The sequence below is a fragment of the Lagenorhynchus albirostris genome, chromosome 19, assembly GCF_949774975.1.
Source record: "Lagenorhynchus albirostris chromosome 19, mLagAlb1.1, whole genome shotgun sequence".
In the NCBI taxonomy this organism is placed as follows: Eukaryota; Metazoa; Chordata; class Mammalia; order Artiodactyla; family Delphinidae; genus Lagenorhynchus; species Lagenorhynchus albirostris.
The window spans coordinates 54018134-54043070 of NC_083113.1; the positions used below are offsets into that span (position 1 = coordinate 54018134).

A 24937-nucleotide genomic window follows, 5' to 3' on the forward strand; every position below is an offset into this window, starting at 1 on the left:
ATGGAGGTGTATTTTAGCGTCACCACCACCAGCACCTGCCATTTTTATTCTGCTTTGTACACCTGCTGCTTGGCCGCAGGTTGAGTTTCTCCACTGCTAAGCTACTTAATGACCATTTTTGTTTAACCTGGTAAGCCAAGCAATTTAGATGAAGTACATGGACTGGAATTTTAACTTAAAAAGAGAGTGTGTCTTATGCTGTAGAATATTCTGGGTGACTGTGCCCATTTGGCTGTGTCCCCATCAGTGGCCATTTGGGTTGTTTCTAGGCTGTGCTCTTCTCATTAACACTAAACTGAACTTGCTCACCTGTGAGGCTTTGTATCTTTTGCTTTATGTCCTTTACATGAGCTCTTAGAACTGGAGTGATCGGATCAGTAATAACAGCTGACACATACTGATGACCACATAGCAAGCATTGTTCTAAGCACACGATGGCTCATTATTCCTCATAACAGCCCCAGGCATTGGGTACCATTTTTGTGCCCATTGTACAGATGAGGAAACTGAGGTACACAGAGGTTGAATAATTGCTGAGGAAGGTGTGGAGCTGGGATTTGGGTGCTCCCAGGAGTGCACTCTTAGCCAGTTTGCTGTGCCACATGCCCGCTTGGTCATCCAGTGGTGGTTCATTTCTCTAGTTCATGAGGGACCTGACATGAGGACCTCTCCTGCCATCTGTCAGGCTGGAGACTTGCTCCTTTGGAAGCCGTTATATGGCCCCCCCCGCCACTGGCTATACCTTCCTTGCGGCCTTGGAGTCTGGCAGTGACCTGTAGGATTTCATGGGGTAAGATGTGGCTCTGGTCCTTAAGTCTGCCCTTGAAGCAGGAAGCACAGGTAGAGCCTGCAGTGTTTGCAGGTGGGCGAGTCAAGGGCGAAAGCTCTGGTGGGAGGTTCCTCTGGCAAAGTTCATAAAACCCACATTGCTTCTTACGGAACATCACGAACTATGGCAGTAACTCATATTAATGGGTTCTTTCTCTGCTCAGTCACTTACCAGTTGGTTGACTTTGGGCAAGGATACTTCTTTGTGTACCTCTGTGTACCTCTACTTCCTCATCTGTAAAACAGGATATACTCCTACTGCTTACCTACCTGTGAGGGTTGTTGTGAGGATTAAGGAGATACTATAGATAAAAGGCCTAGAACAGGGCTTTGACTAAGAAATGCTAGCTCTTGTCATTTTTATCCTTTCGTGCATTATCTCATTTAATAGTCTCAGTGACCCTGTGAAGTATGTAAAGTTTTAATTCCTGTTTCACAGATGGGGAAACTGAGGCTGAGAGCGCCTCAAGATTATAGAGCTGGTAAGGAAGGGGCACACCGAGGATTTTAACCCACGTGTCTGACTCCATAGCCCATGCTCTGAGGAGTTTTATGGATTCCTTATAAAACCCCCATCCCCATTTCCTTGGGTTGGGGGAGGGGCGGCCACTGATCTAAACAGGCTGGTTGTTTCTGAGGTTTTCCTCTTAGTGTTTGCTTGCTGTGTGTGTGGGTGTTCATTTTGTCATTGATTTATGCTTGCCAAGCAGCCGGCATTAAAGCAAGTTCACTGAAGAGAAATTTTGTCCTAAGTTCTGTCTTGTTTCTGCCAGTGCAGAGACCTCCTTTTGGTGAATTTCACGGAGGAGCACCTCAGTTACTCTTGCAAAATGTCAGCATCCTTCAGGAGCCTAGTTAGGGGATCACTGGCCTAGGTGAAAATGCTGGTGAGACTTGGGGATGTCCAGAAACGGTGTTGAGCTTGAACTTCCGGGAGGATGGACTTCCGGGAGCACAGGCACTGAGGACTTCAGAGGAGGAGGTTGTGGCTTAATGTGAAAGGCATGTCCTTTCCTTGTTGAGGAAATCGAGCAATACTGGCTCACTCTGAGGTGCCCTAGGCTCTGACTTAGGCCAGTCCCCATCCCCACTCCCTGGTATATGTCCTGGGGGCCATGGCTCCCTGGCGATGCCAGCCCTTCACCAGCAGATGGCGTGGTAACCTTGGGCTAAAGCCTCCCTCTCTTTTGAGAGGAACCAAATGTGCCAGAAAATGCAGCCGCCTCCTGCTCTTGTTGCCCGGCCTGACCTTTACCCTCTTGTTTTCCCTGAAAGCCTCAGAGAACCGTGAAAGCTCTGTATGACTACAAAGCCAAGCAAAACGATGAGCTGAGCTTCTGCCGTGGCGCCCTCATCCACAATGTCTCCAAGGAGCCTGGGGGCTGGTAAGGCTGAGGGGGGCTCTGACCCCTTTATCTGCTGTTCTGGGCTGGCTTTGACCTGTTGTACTTTCTGTAGGAAGGTGACTGATGCATGCTGTATGCAGAAAAGTGGATAAATAACAATTACAATTCTCATGTCCTTCATCATATCATTACATCTTATTATGTATTAGTTTAATTATAACAGCAGCTGCTATTTCTTGAGGTCTTACTGTGTGCCAAGCACTATGCTGGCTGCTTTCATACAGTAACCAAATCCTTGTTACAACCCTGCAGAGTTAGGACTATGATTATCCCCACTTATAGATGCAGTGAATGAAGCTTTCCAAGGTCCAGCTACTAAACAGCACAAGCCTGTGCGTTATTTTAAATTCAAATTCTTGTGCTATTGCTTAGTCCCGTGCCCTACGCGCTGGCCCCATCCTGGACTGAAGAGGTACATTTTTAGGCCAAAGGCACCTGGGTGTTTGAGGGTTGAGTTCTCTCTTCTCCTTTTTCACCTGGGAATAAGAATTCTCTGCCCATCCATAGGTCCCTAGGCAAGTGGGTTCATGGGATGATTCCTACTTTAGAGCCATAAGGACTTGTTCATAACCATGAGCACTTGCAGAGACTCAAGCACCTCACAAAATTGGCACCTCTTCCTCCTGCAAGATAGCTGCACCTGACTTAGAAATCTGAACAGCAGCCTGAATGGAGCACTGTCAAGCACTGTCTTAAGCACTTCATTTGAAATAATTCATTTAATGCACACAGTGATCCTAGAAGGTTGGTTCTGTTCTTACCTGCATTTTACAGACGAGGACACTGAGGCACAGAGAAGTGTGCAGTAACTTGTCCAGGGACACACAGCAGCCTGAGATTTGAAGCCAGGCCTTCTGACTCAAGAGGCCACACTTTTTACTTACTCATGTGCTAGACCCAGAGGTGTTCAGACTCTTTTTTTGTTTGTTTTTTTGTTTATTTGGAGAACCCCCTCTTTCCGACCCACTTCTTACCTGGATCCCCAGAGATCTTGTCTCAAGATGAGTTAAGAGACTGGAGTAAGTGCCTTTAGTGAGGGACTGAGGGTAGACCTTATGTCCAGCTGAGGTCCCCTCATTTCGTATTCTCTCCCTGGTGACAGTATTGCCACCTAGTGGGATGTCTGCCTCAGTCCACATTTTTTTGCATCCTCCCATACTAGAGGACCAAATAATTGTGGTTCAAACCAGGATGCATTCGAGAGTGGAGGGAATGCAGTGTTGACACTACATCTGGACCACAGGTATAAACCATTCAGTTCTGGGCAAATGGTCCATACAGTCGCCCTGAATACAGCCAGACTTTGCTGGAGATGGGTCTGGAGAAATGAAGGTGAAAAGAGTGTGAAAGAGGCTCACAACTGGCAATTCTGTGTTTCCACCAGGTCGTGGGACAGTCCTCTCTGCTTGTTCAGGTTAACAAACATTTGTTAAGCGCCCCCGAGGATAGATTTGATTAAGACCGAGAAAGGTCTCACGTCGAGGGGAAGACCGATGTATAACTGTTAAGTTAAATATAAGGCGCGGACTGGTTTGACGGCTGTGGGAACAGATGCCAAGGAGCACAGAGGAAGAGCACTCAGCCTAGGTGGCAGTCAGGGAAGGCTTCTTGGAAGAGGAAGGCCCCAGCTGAGTCTTAAATGGTTAGGAGCAAGCTGGCTATAAAGGGCATGGACCAAGGCACAGAAGTTAGACAGCATGGCAGGGCCACATGGGGAGGTGGCCACAGGTGGTCTGGAATGAATATCAGGTTCAAGTCACAGAGAGGTAGGAGTCGGGGTCCAGGAGCCCCTGGGGCTATAGCGTTCCAGGCTCTGATCGCCAGGCTGAACAGTCTAGGCTTGATTTTGAAGGCCTCAGGAGCTGTTGGTATGGTGGGGTCAGAGGTGCATTCTGGAAGGAGCCCCCTGGCTGCAGAAAGTGGCCCACAAGAGGGGTTGGAGGAGGAGCCCTGCGTGTCCAGGCACCGGACCTGGGGGCACATCTTGGAGGTGCCGCCAGTTTGGTTGAATCAAGACACGTACAAAAGTTGATTCTGTCTCGTGTTATTAGTGTTGCTACAGAGGTGGGAAGGTCAGGGGTGGGGGGCACGATTTTAGCTGAGTAACAAGAACCAACACTGTTGGTCACTTAATATGTACTAGGTGCTACTCAAAGCTTGTAGTGTATGTTAACTCATACAGTCCCAATAAAACCCTCTGAGGGAGGCACTGGGATGATCCCCACGTACAGATGGAGGGTCTGAGGCACAGACACCTCGTAGCTGATGGTGGAACTGGGTTTGATTCCAGGCCGTCTGGCTCCAGAACCTTCCTCATCCCACCCCCGTCTCTAAATTCACAGCCCTCCCTGAAAGGGGGCTGGGCCTCCGCTAGAGCTGAGCTTTCGTCTTGTACGGCGTCTGATGTCCACTTAAAGCACTGAAACTTTTGACTTTTGGTGGCTTTGACCAAACACTAGGATCGTGGTAAGGGGAGGACGTGACCTCCAGCACTCACTGCTGATTAAAAAAAAAAAAGCAGAGGATCCCTTTGATAGGCTCCGCTGTCACAGATAACGACCCCCTCTTCCGGCCACTCAGTCACTTGCCCCCTTCCCCCTCCCCCATCGGCTGGGAGCTAGTGAGCAGTGATGATCGCTCGGCCAAGGCCCTCTGATCCCCTCTGTGTTTCCATATAGGTGGAAAGGAGACTACGGAACCAGAATCCAGCAGTACTTCCCGTCCAATTACGTTGAAGACATTTCAACAGCTGACGGGGAGGACCTGGAAAAGCAGGTGAGTCTCCATCGTTCATCCCAGGGAGGGACCCACCGATCCTATTCTGGGGGGTCCACTGAGCCAGCTCCACGTTTTGTACGCGTTGTCCTGTGTTCCCCAAGGAGCTCCCGAACAGGGACAGCAGAGTGACGGGGAAATTGGGACTGTCCCCCGAGTTGGGGGTGACGGTCACTGTGACAAGACAGTCAGGTTTAAATCAGGCTGCTGCGCTGGGCTGGAAGGCTTTGCATATGCAGAATTCCCTCTGCAGTGAAAACGGCCATGGCCAAGTCCTTTGCTTAAAGCGGCTTGCGAATGAAACATTTCGTTTGGCCAGCCTGACATTCAGAACGTGCTTGGTGTAAGCAGGCCAGCCCAAGGGAAAGGTGCGTCGAGGCCCTCCTGGTGACATTGCAAACCTGGTTTCTGTTCCCCGCTGCCTCTTGCTCAGAAGGCTCGAAGAGCAGCTACTTTCAGTGCGACAGCAGCGCTCCAAGGCTGGAATCTTAGACTTTCTTCTAAGGGACTCGGGGCACTTTAGGAAGGCTGCATGGAGGAAGAGGCCTTTGAGTGTTAGAAGTCAAGTTAGGGTTCAGCAGCCAGAGACCAGCAGAAGGGAACTGCAGGTGGGAGGTACAGCCTAAGCAAAGGTGTGGTAGTGGAAACACAGTTTTGTTCATTGCGTGCGGCCTGAGGCAGAGACGGGAACGCCCCCCCCCCACACCCCTCCCCTGCTGTGTCCATCCCGCATTGCCCTTTACCCGCACAGTCGGCATTAGCCTGGGGGAGGGGTGGGGTAGTACATGTGATGGGCAGATACACAGTTCTTCCAGCTTTCCCGAGACCAGGAAACTCCCCACCTCACCTGACCCCTGGGATGGTTCAAATGTGCCTCGCGAGAGGAAGAGCTGGAAGACTGAGCAGGGCCCGGAAAGCCTTGAGGCGAGACTGCAGAGCTTAGGTGTTGCTCCCATAGGACACAGGGAGCCACAGAAGGTTCCTGAGCTGGGCTTGGAAAGGGGGCCAGTCCCATTTCCTGATAATGTCAGAAGAAAGGGTCTAGGGTGTTTCTGAAACCAGATCCACGGAAATGCTTCGAAACCTGCTCTGGAATTCACAAGGCGCCTTTTTACAGATTGGAAAGTGAAACGCTGAACCTGCCAGCACCTGCTCGCTGCTGGGTCCCCACCAGCAACATGCTTCGTTATTTAGCTCTCTCCCCGTGGACGTAGCCTGTGATGAAAGTGCATTTTAAACAGTTCCAGAGGCAGTGCCTCTGCTAAACGGTATACTTTGGAAACTGGTATCTTTTCATTATTCCCTTTAAGACGAGCGTGAGTTATGTCTTGTTTCTTCACAGATTATTGAAGACAATCCCTTAGGGTCTCTTTGCAGAGGAATACTGGATCTCAACACCTATAACGTTGGTATGTGCACACATGGTCTCAGCCCAGATTCCCACCCAAATCTCCCCCCAGCCTGGCCTCAGGACTGCCCCAGACAGGGGGTCAGCTGTCCTGGGTCCTTCTAGCTTCGACTTGGTTGCTGAAGCTGAGTATTGGGCCAAGCTAGTCAATGACTGTCATCTTACGTCTTGATTGCTATGCTGTTAACATCCGTAAAGCGCTATAATCTGGTGTTATTATATACCCTGGTGTGTATATATTAAGTGCTGGACTAATGGTGGCTGTTGTTATTCCCAACATCATCGTCCTCATTGCAGGGGTCTGCCTGGGTCTCCCATGCTTTTCTAGGAGGAGCTGAGACGTTGGCTGGGCTGCAGTGGAGCATAGAGTTGGGGGTGTCTGGTTCTTAGCCCAGCTCTGCCTCTCAGTTGCCGCGAGACCCTGGGCCTGTCATTTCCCCTCTCAGAGCTGCAGCTTCCTGGCTGCTCAGCTGGGCGTCAGGAAACCTGGCCTCCCCCTCAGAGTCTGGTGCAGGAGGGAGCCCACAGCCTCAACCACGGTGGCAGGGGTGTAATTTGCATGGTGCTTCCTGGGCCTTTGAAGTGAGCATATAGCAGCTTCCAGTCGAAGGAGCTGAAGGCAGTGAGGAGAGACTTTCTGGGCAAGAAGCCAGAGCGCCTTTCTTCTCTGAGCAGCCCGTGTTTCCATAGCCGGCCTCCGTGCCCCCTGTAGTCCGTCAGTCCACTAGCCTAGGCAGGTGGACAAAGGATTCTTGGTTCCATTTCCAGTTAACAGATGAGAAAACCAAGCCCTGTAGCGACCACAGAAGCTGCCTGAGCTTCCACTGCGAGTTGTGAGACAAGCTGGGTCTGGGGCACTGGGGGCTCGTGCCCTCCCTGCTGTCACCCTTTGTATCATCCTGCGCTGAACTTGATGAGGAGGGAGCTTGGAGTCAGGTCTGACTTGAGCCCCAGCTTTGCCACTACCAGCTCTGTGACCTTCCGTGGGTTACTCTGCCTCAACAAGTCTCTGTTTCCCCTCCTGTGAAATGGGCAGAACAAGAGTGGCACCCCCAAAAAGCTGTGATTAGACTTAAAGAAGATACAGAGCAGTGCCTGGCACGTGCGAGCCCAGAGATCTTCATTGATGATATCATGTGGCCGATAATTTCTCCTCTCGTAGCCTTCATTTTCTCTTTCCAGAACATACTTCCCCTGTAGAGAGAACCTATTCCATGCCTAGCTGCTCATGGCTGCTGGCGGTCCGTGGCTTGAGCTGATCACTGCAGTCTCTGCCTCCATCTTCAATGGCCAACTAATGCCCCTGGGTCTCTGCCTCAAATTCCCTCTCCTTTCTCTGATGAAGGACACTGGTTCCTAGATTTAGGGTCTACCCAAAATGCAGGGATGATCTCATCCTGAGATCCTTCCGTACATCTGCACAGACCCCATTTCCAAATAAGGTCACATTGACAGGAACTGCGCATTAAGACGTGGACCGCTACCTGATACAAGGTAGATGTCCCGGTCAGCGCTTTGACAATGATGGTTGGGTTGGGGGTCATAAGAGAAGTGGCCTGGGGAAGTGGAAATCTGGTCTTCTTTGGCTTTCTAACAGGCTGATCAGGCCTTTTGTTATCCTTTCCTAAAGTAAAGGCCCCACAGGGGAAGAACCAGAAGCCTTTCGTCTTTATCTTGGAGCCCAAGAAGCAGGGTGACCCTCCAGTGGAGTTTGCCACAGACAAGGTGGAGGAGCTGTTTGAGTGGTTCCAGAGCATCCGGGAGATCACCTGGAAGATCGACACCAAGGTAAGCCTTTTGCTCACCTGGGCTCAGGTGGGCCTGATATTCTCAGGCTTGTGGTACTCTGCTGAGGTGGGGTGGGTCTGGGCTGCCGGAGGAGCAGGCCCAGCGGCCCCACAGAGTTCAGGGGTTAGAGGGGGGGTGTTCAGACGACAGGAGCACTGCGGAGAGGAAATGGGTACTGGAGGTCCACCTGCGGAGCTGGGTCTGGTTTGAACCTCTGAAGGCTCACGGTGTGTGCAGTGTCCCTTGATGTTTGGGGCCTGTCGGGTCCTGTGTGTCTTAACAAGAAAGTTTTGCCTTCCTCATTTGGAAAGTTTTCTTGTTTCTAAATACTGTTCAAAGCAGCCTGGATCCTTCCGGCGCACGTTCACTGAGCTCACGTCTCTGTACTGGAAAGGGCCCTGGGAATACTGTAATCGACAAGACACAGACCTTTCCTTCCAGAAGTTTGTATCCTTGTGGGGGGAACTTCCAGTCTTGATGGGAATGAGCTTTTGAGGGTTTATCCTCAACGGAGCATTAGGGTTTGTCTGGAGGTCTTTTGAAAAGGGCGAGGTTCTAGGTAAGAACAGGTTTAGAATTAAGCCAACTGGAGTTTGCATCCTGGCAGGGTTGGACCCTGAGCAGGTAACCACATCTCTCTGGGCCTCAGTTTCCTTGTCAGTAAAATGAGGAGCCAGATACCTAACTCACAAGATGAAAGGAGATGATGCATAGAAAGTGCTGGCCCAGAGCCTGACACACGGCAAGGGCTCAGGTCACCACAGGATTTAATCATCACGTTGTCTTCATGCCAGGAGGACATGGGGAAGTGTTGCTGTGTCTTGGATGACGGAGCAAGGTGCTGTCTGCTCTTTCTTGGGCCACGGAGCTGGGAAGAAGTTCTAGGGTTTCCCATGTACCCAGCTGCTTCTAGGACTGACTTTAAGGCTTTCCCAGGACCTCCTGGATCCCTCTGACCTCGGGTTATAATTGATGAGTCTCCCTCCTCCAGCGTACTTGGCTTGATTTTTTCTTCCCCCTGTGGGGGACTTTGGAACTTGGCCAGTCTGTGGTCACCAGAGGCCCCCTGACTCATCCTTTCGACACCCTGGAGTGAAGTCCTCTTTACTCTACATATGGGTCCTTATTCTTCGCAAGACCTGTCACATCATCACATCAGTCATTTGGGATGAACCACGTGCTTGTGGCCAACAAGGCTGTTCCCACCTTCCCCCATGGGGCTGCCACTGTCCTGGGGTTCCTCTGAGAGGTAATGTCCTCCTGTCTTCTTCTACGTGTGTTTTCATGGTCGGCTGAGTGGTTGTCGTCATGATCTGCACGGCACCGTTTGCGAGCATGTGACTGTCCTGAGCATCTTCTAGTACTTGAGATTCTAGGCCCGTGTAGCTGAGAAACACCAGTGAGGAGGAAGCCTTTAGCCGCTTTATTCTCAGGCACTCACGCCCCCTCTGAGTGTGGGGCTCGGAGGGAAGGGGCATGGCGACGACACCCTCGGCCGGGTGCTTCCTGGCTCTCTCCCTTTCTCTTAATGGAGGAAGATGTGACTTCACTTGAAGGCTGTCCCCTTCATTCCCCAGCACATGACGGTTTCTGAGGCTAAGCCTAGCTCTGGAAGGCTGCAGTGCTCTGCCTTGGTCTACATTCCTTCTTAATTAGCTTTTACATCTGCTTAGTCTTATCACATTTCATACGAATGTTAAAAAACAGAACAGGAGTCAGCAGAATTGACAAAGGTTCCACTCTGAACACAACCAGCTGTAGGGCTTGCCCGTGTGGGAACAAGCAGGGTGGACCCATGCGGCCACTGGGAAAGCAACACGAGGTGTGCTCTCAGCTCACTGCCGGGAGCTCCTCACCGAGGCCCTAGGAACCTGCTCAGGGCTCTGTAATTTCACATCATCTCTGGCTTCTTTCAGTCAAATGGCAGAAGACCAGTCACGAGGATTCATCTCGTTAGTGAGTTTCCAAAGCCTGACCAAGGAAGTGTGTTGTGATTTCAAACTCTGAGATGGCCTATGGGCAAAGTCTGTGGGTCTGGAGAGTAACTGTTCTACAATTTTGCAGTAGCAACTGGTATTTCATCGTGAACTGATACTGTTTTCTGCTGAGGTTGAGAAAAAAAGTGATGCCCCGTAACCCTTCATGGCTCTGTGCTTGGTGAGGCCAGAGGTCCACACGCGGACACAGCTGTGGCTTGGCTCAACCCACCCTTACTTCAGGCGGGCGTACTGTCGTGAGAAGTGAGCTGTGTTGTTGCTAGGGTTTCCTCTCCCCAAATAACCTGCGGGGAAAATTGTGTGCTAAGAGGACAAAGCCAAACTGACACAAGGATTAGGAAAGAACACCTGAGGTTTGAGCTTAGACAACGCTTCAGTCTCCCTGACGGCATCTGGCCGTAGACGATCTGGCTGACACCTTCTTCGTCTCTTGCTCCGTGCCCGTCCCACCCACACCAGCCCTCGGAGCCTTGCCGCTACCTTGCTTTGTGCCCAGGAACATTCAGGGAGGGTGGGAAGGGCTGGTGAGAGCTGGGTGTGCTTCGACGAACTAGGGCAGATTTCACGTTCTGATCTTCCCTGGTGATGTGTCTGCTGCCGGAGCTCATGTAAAAAGCTCGTTTGCTGGTCACTGCCAGGGTCCACTTGGGCCCCAGGATCTTTGTCAGCAGTCATGAGTTGGAGGCATTCTTACAGACGAAATCAGGTGCCCGCGCCTGCTTGTTTAAAAAGTGGATGCTCTTGTCCTTGGCCCGGAAAGGCATTTCTGGGGCAATCCGTGTCGCACCCCTTGTTTGCCACATGATGGGCACGGGCAGAGGCCTCCTCCTTTAATTTTCTCAATAGCTCCAGGAGGTTAGGTATTCAAGTTGGCCTCATCGTACAGGTGAGGAAACTGAGGCACAGAGAGGCTAGGTGACTTGTACCGTCGGCAGAGCCAGCAAATCGGGCCAGCTTTCAAACCCGCCTCTGCGTCCAGTCCCCACAGTTGTAACCATTGTGATGCTCCTGTCACCAAATCACCACCTGTCACCAGAAGACACCCCCTGCAGGGTCCTGCTCCCAAGGGACGTGTCTCAGTGTGGACACTGGTCTGGACACTAGTGTTGAAAGGCGCCAACATAGATAGTCGGACGAGAGACAGTGCAAGGCCAAGACCGGGTGAGGCAGTGGGCATTCTGGAAGGCTTGAGGGATGCAGCATCTCTTTCCCAGGCCTGGATGGAGTTACCCAGGAAGGCGTCCTGGGGAAGGAGTGATCTGGGTGGCGTCCAGAATCCGACGGACCTGCAGAGGAGGGAGGAGGATGGGGGCGGCAGGATGAGGGGCCAGGACGTCGTCGCTGTGCTTCAGAGGGACCTGGGATGTGAACCTGGCGGCCTTTCAGACAGGCCTCCTCCCGTACCTGGTGGCTGAGGGTGGAGAGGGCGCGAAGCAGAGGGGTAACACAGGTGAGGCCGCTTGCTTAAGCATCTGGTCTCGGCCTGCTGTGGAGCCCGGGGTAAGCTACTCAACCTCTGTGTGTGCTGTAATGTCGTGGAAGAGTGGAGATAAACTGTACCTCTCAGGGACGTGTGGGCTTAGGTATCGTATCCATCGAGCACTTAGTGTGCACTGCCTGAAGCTAAGCAACCTCCCGGATGGTGAATGTTATCATCTGTGAACGATATTCTCTCTAGGGTTCCCCTGCTTGGCCAATGGGGGATGGGTCAGAAGTTGGTGAGGCCAGAGAGGGTTGTCTGGTTTGGAGTGGAGTGAGAGCCCATCCTTACCTGGAGATGGATTTGACCGTGGGTCCTCCGAGGGCGAGTGGCTCGCACGTCCTTGGTGTGTGGCCCGGGCCGTGGAGAGTCGTCTGCACAGAGAGGTGCACGTTGCAGGAGGTGGGGTGCAGGGGACAGCGAGTGAGCACAGGGAGGCCATGGCCTAGAGCGGTCCTGGGCTTGAGAACTAGAATCTGACGAACTGTCACAGCGTGGTTTCGGGAGGAGGGATAGGGCAGCGCGCCGAGAGCAGAGGGTTGAGAGAGGGGTGGTGACAAAGAAGAGCCCTCGTTCCCCTGTATTCTCGAGAGTTGTGGTCAGAGACTGAGCTAGACAGCGATCCTGGGTGGAGACAGCTTGGTGGAGAATTTCCAAAGTAAGAGGACGGGCAGGGGAGAGGAGAACTTTCCACCACATTTAAGATGTGAGCATGTGTGAGGGCCAAAGAGAAGAGGGGACCCAGAGGAGGAAGACGCCTGCCAGGTGCTGGGAGGATGGGATTTCGCAGGTGCCGGCTTGAGGGCTGAAACTCGAGATTGGCTCCACACAGGAGAACAACATGAAGTACTGGGAGAAGAACCAGTCCATCGCCATCGAGCTCTCGGACCTGGTCGTCTACTGCAAACCAACCAGCAAGACCAAGGACAACCTAGGTACCGTCTCCCATCACTCTGCCCCCCAGCCTCGGGGGAAACTCTTGATTCCATTTGAGTCTGGCGTTGTGAAAAGCGTTCCTACTCGTCTTAACTGTGCTAAGTGGGAACCTCCCCTTGAGTTTGTCCTCAGGGCGAGGATGCTGGTGAAACAGGCCCTTCTGGTATGTTCAGAAGGCAAACCCTCTTAAAGGGTGGATTAGTTTTTCTGCTGCTGTAACAAGTTACTAAGAACTTGGTGGCTGAAACAACACGTATTTATTCTCTCACCGTCGTGGAGGCCGAGGTCTAAAATCAGTATCACTGAGCTGAAATCAAGGTGTCAGCAGGGCCCCACTCCCTCCAGAGGAGGATCTGTTCCTTGCCTCTTGTACCTCTGATGGTTGCTGGCATTCCTTGGCTTGTGGCCATGTCACTCCAGTCTCTACCTTTGTGGTCATATTGCCTTCTCTTCTACGTAGTCAAATCCCCCTCTACCTCTCAGTTACAAGGACTTTGTGGTTTCATTTAGGGCCAGATAATCTCCCCCTTTCAAGCCCTTCAATTTAATCAATCTGCAAAGTCCCTTTCCTATATAAGGAACACAGTCACAGGTTTCAGAGACCAGGACCTAGATATCCCTGGGGGCCATTATTTGGCCTGCTGCAGAAGGATGCAAAAATGGATCTCCTACCAAATCCTCCAAAGTAGCAAGTTCTTTTATCTAATAATGGTCCTGTTCATATTTTCTTCCTCCTTTTGAGCAACTCCTGTCTCTGATCTCCAGAATCTGTAATTCCAAGGCAGAGGACCAGAGAAGCAGTACTAAACCTCAGCGTTAATGGTCACTGGGAGGCTGGTCCCTGGGCACCTCCACACGCAGGGAAAGACGTCATAGCTCTGAACCAGACGCGGCCACGCTCAGCGTGTTAAGAGCTGTCCTACCACAGCTGGATGTGAAGCAGCAGAGCTTCATCCAAGCAAAGAATTGTTCGCGTTTTCCCACAAGTCTCCTCCCATTCATTGTCCCCTCACCCACGCAGGCATCCCCTCTTCTGTCACATCCCTTCCTGCTGGCATTCGATTCTCCCTCCACCAAGATGCTGGGTTCACTCATCTTGTGCCTGCAACACCTTTGATGAGGAACAGATCCAACGTCCGCACCTTCCACTCCTCAGATCTCCTCCTCCCTGCGGATCCCATTTCCCCCACCCCTTTCTGTAACTGTACCGCTTTTGTGGTTTCTTGTACAAGGCTGCTGGTAGTTCTAAACAAAAAGTAAATTACAATAATGCTAGACTAAAAGGCTGTGGGAACACTGGGCTCCCTCTTAATATCTGGGAGCGCCCCCCACCCCCCCGCCGGCCCCGGAGGGGAAAGCCCACAGCAGAACCAATTATGGCAGTATCGTCATAACCACTTGAATGTCTCATCCGGGAGAGATTCCTGGTTTCATTTCACGACCTGCACATCCCGCCAGTACATTAGGCGTTAAGAAAATGTGCGAGACACAGAATAAACGCGACTCCCTCTCTTTGTGCAGAAAACCCCGACTTCCGAGAAATCCGCTCCTTCGTGGAGACAAAGGCTGACAGCATCGTCAGACAGAAACCCAACGATCTCTTGAAATACAATCAAAAGGGCCTGACCCGCATTTACCCCAAGGGACAGCGGGTGGACTCCTCCAACTACGACCCCTTCCGCCTCTGGCTGTGTGGCTCCCAGATGGTGGCACTCAATTTCCAGACACCAGGTAAAAGGGGGCTGATTGTGGCCAATAAATCTGAGACAACGGAGCATTATTCCAGGCACCGTCTGCTGGGGCCACCGGTGTGATGTGGTGGCCAGAGCACGTAGTTTGTCTTAGGAATTGTCAGTTCAGCCAGCATGCTAGCGCGAGGCCCATCCCCTTGAACAGAGTGATGACGGGGACCCCCGGGCATGCCAGGTGCTCGTGTGACGGGCTCCGTGATGGCAAGTGACAGACGCGAAGTCAGTCCGGTTTAAGAGAGAAAGGAAATGCATCCACACACATAATTTAAAAGTCTAGGAATTGAGCTTCAGGCAAATGGATTCAGGTGTTCAGTGGCTATCTTCCGGTCCCCTCTCCGGGCCCATCCTTCTCTGAGGGCTTGCTGCCCAGGCTGTCTTCTGGAGATAATCATATGCTGGGAAAGGCCAACACGCCCAACTTCTTTAGGCAAAGGGTGGCATTAATCACGCTGCTTTGCACTTTGGTGGGTATTTAAGCCCCTTTGGAGGACCTGTTGATCAGTCGTCTCCTTTGTATTTCTGTGCCTGCGTAGGATTCCACTGAGCAGAACCGTAAGGTCTTCACCTGATCCCCGGCTGAGGCCCGTTTAGGTTATTTCCCTTCATTTGCTACTACAGATGGCACTGCCCCCTGTGACCTTACGTGAGCATCACTTTAGATATGGGAGCACGTCTGTGGGGCAGAATTCCCAGAAGTGCAGGCTGGGTCAAACAGCTTTGATCAACTTGGCCCTGAGGAAAACCACTGCACCCCTGTATCCAGGAGGGTCTGAGCGAAGACACTTAGCCACCCTGCTCTCCGTGGGGACTGCAGGCAGGAGTGCGAGCGGGCGAGACGTTTACCCCCTTTTTGGCAAAAGCTGACCAACTTAGTTTTAGCAAAACTTTTCAGTCTTCGATAGGTGAAAACTGATGTTACACTGTAGTCACAGCTTCCCTTACTGGTAACTTCTCTTTTTATGAGTAACATGTACTTAAGAAGCATTTGTGTTTCCTTTTCCGCAGACTTCATTCATGCTTCTTACCCAGTTTTTCTAAGGGGGTTTAGGTATTCACAGCACACAGTTACCAGATTTCTTAACAGGTTAAATTTATATAGATATTTACCTGTCAGTTGAGTTAAATTGATTTTTCTACAGCACATCAACTCTTATGGAAATTTTGTTCTTTGTGGCAATTTTTAGCTTTGAATACATTGTGGATTTTGTATCTTACTTGGAAAGGTGTCCCCAGTCTGAGATTTTTTTAATCCCACATTTTCTTCCCGTAACATTGGTTTTTAATGGATTTTTTTAAACCCATATATTTGAGTCTGATACCTATTTTAACAGCTGCCTCAAATTATTTTCGGAAAAAGGTATAAATCATCCCCTACCCAGCACCTTGGGGCCCCTTTTCTTGCCTCACTTTCATCAGCAGTTATCTTTCCTCTCCAGATAAGTACCTGCAGATGAACCACGCCCTGTTTTCCCTCAATGGGCGGACTGGCTACGTCCTGCAGCCCGAGAGCATGAGGGCGGAGAAGTACGACCCCATGCCGCCCGAGTCCCAGAGGAAGATCCTGATGACTCTGACGGTCAAGGTAAGGCCCAGCCCTCCTTCCGCGCGCATGGGGCCGGGGCTGTGCAGCGTGGGGATGGCCCAGCCCGCTGCCTAACGACACCGGTCACCTGGTTTAAACCGTCAACACCCAGACACGGGTCAGGATCTTAATTGCAGTGCCTGCCACGGTCATTGCAGGGGAAGAGGGGAGGGAAGGGCACCTTCCCAGGTCCAGCTTGGTCACCTCCCCTTGTTTGCGGGGGCGAGCTATGAATCTGTCTCTGGCTGGGTTCACCAGGGTCCCTGTGAGGTCAGCATCTGGTCAGAAAAAAAGGGGAATCAAACATGTGAGAAGTGGCTCTCTGGTCTTTGTGGAGGAGAGAGCTTGTCCCCATCGTGGCCACTTTGAGGGGTGAAAGCTTTTCTAAACTGGTCCAACTTTCAGAGAAGGTGTTGTCTCTTTGTTAGAGTTTTTGTTTTCTCCCGTTTGGGAAATGATGCAAGGTAGGGAAATGAACTGCATTTCTCATAAGATTAAGGAAGAAAAACTGAAGCATATATAAATAACCAAAGTTCTTAAAAATTAAAAAGAAAGGCCTGTTAACAAAAAGGATTCCACATTCTCCCCCATCGTTTCCTGGGAGGGGCTGAGAAATTGAGTGACTGAACTCCATCTCTGTAGGTGCTGGCCTGGGCATATGCATTTCTGTGCACAGGTGAGGTCCACCTGTTGAGTCTCTTGGCACTGGGGCTGCCATCCCAGCTCATCCTTAACAGCTGTGGGAATCCTCCCTGACTCTCCACCCCTATTTCCTCATCCACAAAAGGGAAGCAGTAGGGGTGTCCACTGTAGGAGGGTCTAGTACTTCACCAGTGAAGAAATGAGAACCCACCCACGTGGAACTTGTTGGCTCTGCCCAGGATGGAGCCGGGAGAGTTCTAATCCTTGCGTTTGGTGTCCTAGGTGCTGGGGGCTCGTCATCTTCCCAAACCTGGACGAAGTATTGCATGTCCCTTTGTGGAGGTGGAAATATGCGGAGCCGAATATGACAACAACAAGTTCAAAACAACAGTTGTGAGTAAGTTGCTGGGTCCTTTCTTCAATTAAACTTCAGGCAAGTTGAATCACAGGTTGGGGATGCTAGTCATCGGGGATGCGGTAACGCACTGGTGTCCAGGTCTTTCCCTTCATCCCCCTTGCCTGCTATGGGGAGCTCGGGGGGCGGGGGGAACAAAGGGCACGTGATGAAAGAGTTGGACATGGACCCACAGCTGTGTTTCTCAGCCTGTAACTCACGTTGGGAGGCCCCGGCAGGGCTCCAGCTCCCTCTCACCTGTGCATCAGCCCTCACCTGCTTGCCTACTGAGTCCAGGGCTAAGAGAGGATGTGGCTGACCGGACCCAAAAGGCTGCAGCCCAACCTGGGTGATCTTAACCCGCAGAGGCCAGGGAAGCCCAGAGAATGCTTGTTCTGCCATCTGAGGCCTGGAAAAACCTGAACTGTGGGCCTTTTAAGGCTTGGGACCACTGCCCCTGGTAGAAGGTAGCCCGATGAACAGCTCACGTGCTGACCAATGAAACTGGCCTTTGTGGAGGGTGAAAGTTAACTATTTACCTTACTCCCTGAGGCTGGTTCTCCCCTGGCAACTCCAAATCCCACTATCTCTTCAGAGCACCTAACCCGCCTCCCCCATCAGACGAGGGATGTGGCTCCCATGTCTCCTTTTCTCTTGTCCAAACCTACCTGTTCCTGCACTGTTGTCCACCCCCCAATCCCAGGGGGTTGAGGTGGGAGATCTATAAGGGGCGGTGGTCGCCTCCCCCCTGCTTACTGAGGGCCAGGCCTGTGATGGCAATGGAAAAAAATTATTTCTTAGCTCCTGGCCTAGATGTGTATTTACACCGTTGCTACGGAGATTCAAAGCCAATGGATGTAGAGATGGTGTAACCAAGAGGGGGCAGGACGAATGGGGCCTCTAAGTGAGCTTGGATTTCCTTCCAGATGACAACGGCCTAAGCCCTGTTTGGGCTCCAACACAGGAGAAGGTGACGTTTGAAATTTATGACCCAAACCTCGCGTTTCTACGCTTTGTGGTTTACGAGGAAGATATGTTCAGCGACCCCAACTTTCTCGCACATGCCACTTTCCCCATTAAAGGAATCAAATCAGGTGAGACCCGTTTTAATGATAATGTTTGGCTTGGATTGGCATCCTTTTGGGTCTGGGCTGCTGGCTTTGAAAAGAATGAAAAAGCCTTTTTCCTGGCTTCTATTAAATCATGGGTAGGTTGGACAGCTGATCTCGTGGGAGTTCCCGTGAGCTGGGACAGGGACCGCGGCAAGTGGCAGGATGAGATGCTGGGCTGGTCACAGTGGGGCTTCTGCATCCAAAACTGGATTATTAGTTGACGGTCCACCTGGCACTGTAGTTTGGTTTCATTTTGGAAGGTTAGAAGCTGTTGGCCTCTCCTCAGGCAGGTTCAGGGGCTGGTAAGCTGCTCCCGGGGAAGGAAGAGACCCGGAACTACAGTCTTAGGCCTGCTTTTCCCTACGTCACCCTGGGCAAGTCACCTGGGCTGTCGGAGCACCACCTTCCTCTTCTGTGAGGTTGGGATGGTTGACTCACTTCTTCTTCTTGTGATTCCTTTCCCACACGAAACCCCTTCATGCTTTGAGAAGGGCCCTGTATTTCTGAGAGACCCCAGTCATAGATCCTTCTAAATTCCTCATGAGGTCACTCACTGTTCCCCTATTTTCCAAGGGTCATTTTTCGAGAGCCAGAGATCACTGTCATTTCAGTGATCTGTATACAAAGATAGTCTTTTCTCTTGATGTTGTTTGGAAACCTTGGGTCCTGTTTCCTATTTTTTTTTTAATTTTTTCTAAACTTGGAACATACCAGATAGTCCCTACATTTATATCATACACACCTAATCATTTCTACAACTAGACCTGTGTGTGGGGTGCTCCAGTTAGAAAATGCAGGCCCATCCCAGGGTGTTCCCGTTCAGCCAGGCTGGGTGGGCCCAGGAATCTTCATGTGTGGCCAGCTCCTCAGAGGGCACTCGCAGAAAACCGGGTGAGACCTAGGCTGCCCGTCCTATCGAGGAAACACAGTCCTAAGCGAATGAGTAGATGAAACAGGAACTTGAGAAGAAGTACCATCTTCCTGATTTAATGACAGCAGTGAACACTCGGTTGGAAGGTCCAAGAGGCCTGACGTTTGCCAGCCCCCTTGGTTAACTTGCCCCCACTGGAAACTAAACCCAGCAACTTAGCCGCAGGACTTTACTCTGCAATTTGCCTCTTTTACATTAGCCCAATAAGTAAGGCTTAGGACATATTTCTTTCTGTGGTAACTGTGCCCACCCCTTCCTAACCCACCTCCCCTGGACTCATCCTGCACAGAGCAGTGGCTCTGCTGTTTCCCCCTCCTTACGGGGTCCCTGAGGAGGGATGTGAACCGTAGCCCCTCCCAAGGCTTAGAGAGAGGTCAGCCGAGGAACCCTCTTGACCAGCCACCTAACAGTGTCCTGCTGAATCATCTAGAAAATGCTACGGCTTAGCTTGGAGAGATTTAAAAAACAACATCTCGAGGATGATAAAAAACGTGACCCTTCCCCCAGCTGTGAGATGCTCCCAGTAAGACCTTCTCTCTGTGTCCCGCTGCTAGTACTGCCTCGTACATCCATATTCATGGAAGGCGTGACACCGAATAACAATACCTTTGTGCATAAGGCTTTGTGCATTTCGAACTCGAAAACAGACTCTGCCCGTTGTCATTAGAGACGCACTTAAGCTTTTAAGCCAGCTGGAGCTCGGGAAAGAAGGAAGCAGCCTTTATTGTGCTTGCTGCCTTAAACTCTTTCTCTTTTAATCCTCACAGCAGGCCTGTGAAAGGGGTTTTATCATCTCCGCTCTTTAAATATAAGCACTTTGGGCCTAGAGATGTTAATTAACTAGGTCAAGGTCACGCACCTTTCCGACCAGAGCTGGGATTCAAACCCCATGTTCTTCCCTACTCCACAGGCCACCCTCAGGGCCTCCCCTACTCCTAATAAGCCAAAAATACTGATGCTACGTCCAAAGACGTCTCTGTTTCCCTTTCCTCTGTGATGTAACCAAAACCAGTAAGAAGAAAAACGGAACCAAACTATTTTTAGTGAAATTGGCAAACACCGTTCAGCCCTACTCCCAATCTATGTGAAGGGCTGCTCCTAAAAATGAGGCTTGAGCAGTGACAGGAGGTATGTGGAACTGGAGACGTCCAGCCGAAGGAGGGACAGAGCTCACCTCTCCAACTTTGGAGGCACGCGCTGGGCCGCACCACTTTGCTTGGGGTGCACGGGCTGCCCCCCAGAACGCCACAGCGCACAGCAGTTCAGCACGTTCTAACATCAATCAGTACCTAGACTGACTGCTTCCGCACTGTTCACAGATCAGCTCTGTAGAGATGCAGAATCTCGGCCCCATCCCAGACCTCTGGAGTCAGGATCTGCAGTTTAATAAGACCCACAGGTGATCCACATCACCATAATTCCCAACACCTCTAAGGGGAAAATAGGCAGAAAACTTCTCTACAGCAAAATTCAAGGAGAGCAGTGTTGGGAAAAGAGTGTGACCTGGGAGTTTTATACCCACTCACACTGTCACTCAAGTATAAAATCACAGGATGGATGTGTTCACCCATGCACAGTCCAGGGAGTATATGTCCCATGAGCTCGTATTCAAGAATACAAAAGACAAATTTAGCCAGCCAAAATATTGATGGAAAAGTTCAGTTCAGTAAGAAGGTGGTGAGCATTGGACATTTTTAAAAATTTGTGCATTTCATTGTAAATTTTATATCACAAAAGGGACACTGAACAAATATTGACTTCTTGTTAATGAGATTCATGCTGACGTAAGGAGAAGTGTACAGAGGCCTTCATCTTTCTTTGAAATATGAAGTAAATATCACACGTGATAGATTGGTGGGTGGATAAACATAAGTATAGTGAAAGGTTAATGGTAAGATTTAGGTTGTGAGTATACAAGTGTTCCTTGTCACGTTCTTTTACAGAACTAAGCCTCCCTTTGTGGGAGAATTATGGTTACAAAATGGAACACAAATATTACACACCATGTTGATGGAGAAATAATAATACAGCTTACCCAGATTAGGGGAGGAAAAGGGAGAGAAGCTATAGGGTTACGTAAGCATGCCAATTTCCTCATCATTAGCAGTGCAAAGTGAGGGATTCAATAGATATTATTTAAAGGTGATAAATCAACTGACAGACTAAAAACAGGTTCTCTAAGAGAAATAAGAATAGTCATCAAACAAGCCAAAACCTGAGTGGTGGAAGGCACAGAGAAACTAGACCACATGCCCTCCTTTGAGCGTTGCTTGTCCCAGACAATCAGTAGATACAGTGCAAATAAGAAGCTTTCAAGGTACAAATCTCTCCTTACAAAGAAGCTACTGGGATATAATATAAAAGCATAAGGAATATGGCCAGTAATATTGTACTAACTTTGGGCACAGATGGTTACTAGAATTACTGTGGTGATCATTTCATAATGTATGCAAATATCAAATCACTATGTAATACACCTGAAACTAACATAATATTGTACGTCAACTATATTTCAATTTAAAAACTTTCAAAGTGATACTAGGGCTATATAGTAAATCCTTAAGATACAGTGGTCAATGGAAACTGTAAGGTACAGAATTGCTGGGCAGCGTACTATCCTTTGCGATTTTAAGGGAAACAAACATGCATAGGCTATTTTGGAAAGATACTGTTAACAGTGGTTCCTTCTGGAATAAGGGGTTATGAGTGTGTGGAAGCGAGACTTTAATTTCTACTGTGTATTCAGTTATACTACTTCAGCAAAACAAGCAAACCAACCAACCTTGAGAGGTGTTGCCTTAAACATTACTTAATGGGGAGGGGTGGGGGGAATTCAGCCCCACCTCAACCCTCTCCTAAATAAAAAGAAACATTTAAAAGACCGTCAGACACAGGTCCTAATTGTAAATTGGGAATGGCTTTTAGAGGAGAATGATCAATGCTGCTGTGAACTGCCAGGGGACAGGAAGATTTCTTCCCCTTGGAAATCTTTAAAGAGAAAACGCTCCCTCGTCCTAAGCTTTGTAAAGGGCTAAGTGCAGAAACAATGTGGGGATTCATTACTCCTTTGAGTCTTTGGCCTCATCAGGAGCATTTAAGGAATTGAAACTACAGCTGTAGTCGCTCTGAATTCAATGTGCAATGTTCTGTGGGTTTTAATTCGCTCTGAGTGAGTCATTTTCATTTCTAGATGACAGGTATTTTTAACTTCACTTCTCCGGATGGACCTGTCAGTCAAGGCTGTGTTCTGCAGCCTCCCTCCCCAGCCATCAGGGTGGGACCTGTGGCATCCAGGAAGGAAGTCAGCCCCCAGCATGGGGCACTGACTCCTCTGCTCCTTGTACTGGGTATGTGATCCCTGGGTACTCCAAGAAAGCAAAGGTGTGACATTAACTGCCTGCCTTGGTGTTGTTTTTCCACTCTGCAGGATTTAGATCTGTTCCTCTGAAGAACGGCTACAGTGAAGACATGGAGCTGGCTTCCCTCCTGGTTTTCTGTGAGATGCGGCCAGTCCTGGTGGGTGGAGACCCTCCAGCTGGGGTGCCCTGAGCTATGTATGTCTGCTGGTGGGGTGGAGACGACCAATGAGTATGGCTGAGGGACTTGGAACACATGGAGAATTATCTAGCCAAACATGCCACATCATAAAAGAAGGATTCCTTTTAGCTACAGATTTCCTCCGAGGTCCTAGGGTTTTCCTTCCAGCGGCTTTTCTTCTGGCAGGATGCTATATGATTCTGTGAAGAGGTTGTGTAGTTGGAAAGGGAGAAGCTCTTTGGAAGCTCTTTGGTTTCATTTTAGCCAGAGCCAGGCAAGACAGTGCTCTTCTAGGTAAACGCATCTTCCCTGCGTGCTTTACCTCACCTGTTGGTTTACCTCACCTTCCGAAGGTCTGCAAGCATCCAGCAAAGCTTTGTCATGGCTTGTCCTGGGGAAGGGAATTCATGGACCTCAAGTTCCCACAGCGAGCGGCACTCCTTTTGTGGTTCTGTGTGCTGTTGGTGGAGCCTGCCTTCTTGTTCTTTCGGTTTGCAGCAGCCTTGAAGACACTTATTCTCTCCTTTGGTTAACCAGTTTGGGTAGGCTTGATGGAAAGGGCTTGGCCTCCTTGAATTATGAGAGAGGATGAGATAAGGTGGGTGAGGACCAAGGTTAAGAACGCAGCACCGAGGAGCGGGTAGTTCCGGTCTTGGGTTTGAGGGTATGTATTGTGATTCTAGAGCTTCCGAGTCTCTGTGATGGCCTCTCCTATAGAATGAACCCCACTAGGCCCCATATGTGGCCAGTACAGTCTCCCAAGGTCTTTCCACTCCCCTAACCACAACACTCAGCATGGGCTGGGTGAATCTGTGCTCGCCCCAGTTCTCTTGGGAGAACCTGGAAAACCCGGAGGGCTGATGTGGGCTTGGTCAGTGTTGCGTACCTTGTTTTATTGCGCTTTGCAGATACTGCGTTTTTTAAAACGAATTAAAGGGTTATGGCAACCCTGTGACCAGCAAGTCTGTTGGCTCCGTTTTTCCAACAGCATTTGCTCTCTTCATGTCTCCGTCTCACGTTTTGGTAATTTGCATATTTCAAACTCTTTCATTATTACTGTATTTGTTATGCTGATCAGTGATCTTGGCTGTTATTACCATGACTTGTTCAGATGACAGTTAGTTAGCATTTTTTAGCAATAAAATATTTTTAGTTAAGGTAGGTACATTGTTTTTTAGACATAGTTAATATAGTACAGTGGAAACGTGACTCTTACATGCACCAGGAAACCAAAACATGTGTGTGACTCGCTTTATTGCACTATTCACTTTATTGGGATGGTCTGGAACCCAACCTGCAGTATCTCCCAGATGTGCCTGTAGAGCTGAGCACCATCCAGTGGGGAAGAGAGAAGGCAAGGAGGGGGATGCCTTTGAACAGCCATAGTCATCGCCCATGCAGTTAAAAGCCTAACGTTAGGTTTTCTGCATAGCTGTTTGCCTTCCGTTCAGTTTTGATAACCTTGATAGTTTCAAAAGCATTTTAGAAGCATCAAGGTGGAAGAGGATGCAAAAATACCAGGCACAGTAGGTGGGGCCAAAGAACCTCAGTGACAGTTTGTTGGTATAAAATAAGCTCGTGATGATGAAACTGTCTGAAAAAGATAAGGGGACGGATAATGAAGGTTTTCCATTTTGAAACACACTTTAAATGTTAGCACTTTGGACTCTGTCAAAGTAAATGTAATGTTTATACGAAGATCAGTTTTCACTTGAGCCTTACATCTTTCATGATTCGAAGTGATAGAAATGCTCGACATGAAAGTTTTTTTGTTTTTTTTTTTGCTGTACGTGGGCCTCTCACTGTTGTGGCCTCTCCCGTTGCGGAGCACAGGCTCCGGACGCGCAGGCTCAGCGGCCATGGCTCACGGGCCCAGCCGCTCCGCGGCATGTGGGATCCTCCCGGACCGGGGCACGAACCCGCGTCCCCTGCATCGGCAGGCGGACTCTCAACCACTGCGCCACCAGGGAAACCCGACATGAAAGTTTTATATACGTTCCTCCCTTTCCTGGTAGTCCTCGTTGAGCATTCGTCTACACACTGCTCTACAAAGCTGTCGTTAAACAACCTGGAAGCATTATAAAGACTTTAAATGACTAGGTAGCACCGGCGGCACATGCAGTTAGTGTATTTAAAAGAAAATGTATTTATCCAGCTTTGACTTCCTTAATGAGGGAAGCTTCTGCTGGGGAGGCCACTGAGAGGTTGGGGGGAAGAGGGGGCTTTGTGTGGGGTTCCCAGGGGAAGAGTTGTCCGAGTACGTGCAGGTTTCATCTTTGCTACTGCTTCCCGAGCTTTTATTTAATTCCACATCTGTCACCTGGTTGTAAGCCATTCACAGGCACCGTCTGGCCTGTGTGCCCCACACTG

General features: G+C 50.0%; 1 protein-coding gene across 1 annotated transcript in view; it reads left to right on the forward strand.

Annotated features, from left to right (window-relative positions):
- Positions 1 to 24937, forward strand: part of PLCG2 (phospholipase C gamma 2) — a 146045-nt gene that overhangs the window by 112945 nt on the left and 8163 nt on the right. The window contains exons 22-31 of the mRNA XM_060131083.1: positions 2104 to 2213; positions 4913 to 5009; positions 6352 to 6418; positions 8048 to 8205; positions 12515 to 12617; positions 14140 to 14349; positions 15806 to 15951; positions 16876 to 16990; positions 17914 to 18081; positions 22458 to 22546. Of these exons, the coding sequence (XP_059987066.1) occupies positions 2104 to 2213; positions 4913 to 5009; positions 6352 to 6418; positions 8048 to 8205; positions 12515 to 12617; positions 14140 to 14349; positions 15806 to 15951; positions 16876 to 16990; positions 17914 to 18081; positions 22458 to 22546 (1263 nt within the window). The remainder of the gene's footprint in view (positions 1 to 2103; positions 2214 to 4912; positions 5010 to 6351; positions 6419 to 8047; positions 8206 to 12514; positions 12618 to 14139; positions 14350 to 15805; positions 15952 to 16875; positions 16991 to 17913; positions 18082 to 22457; positions 22547 to 24937) is intronic.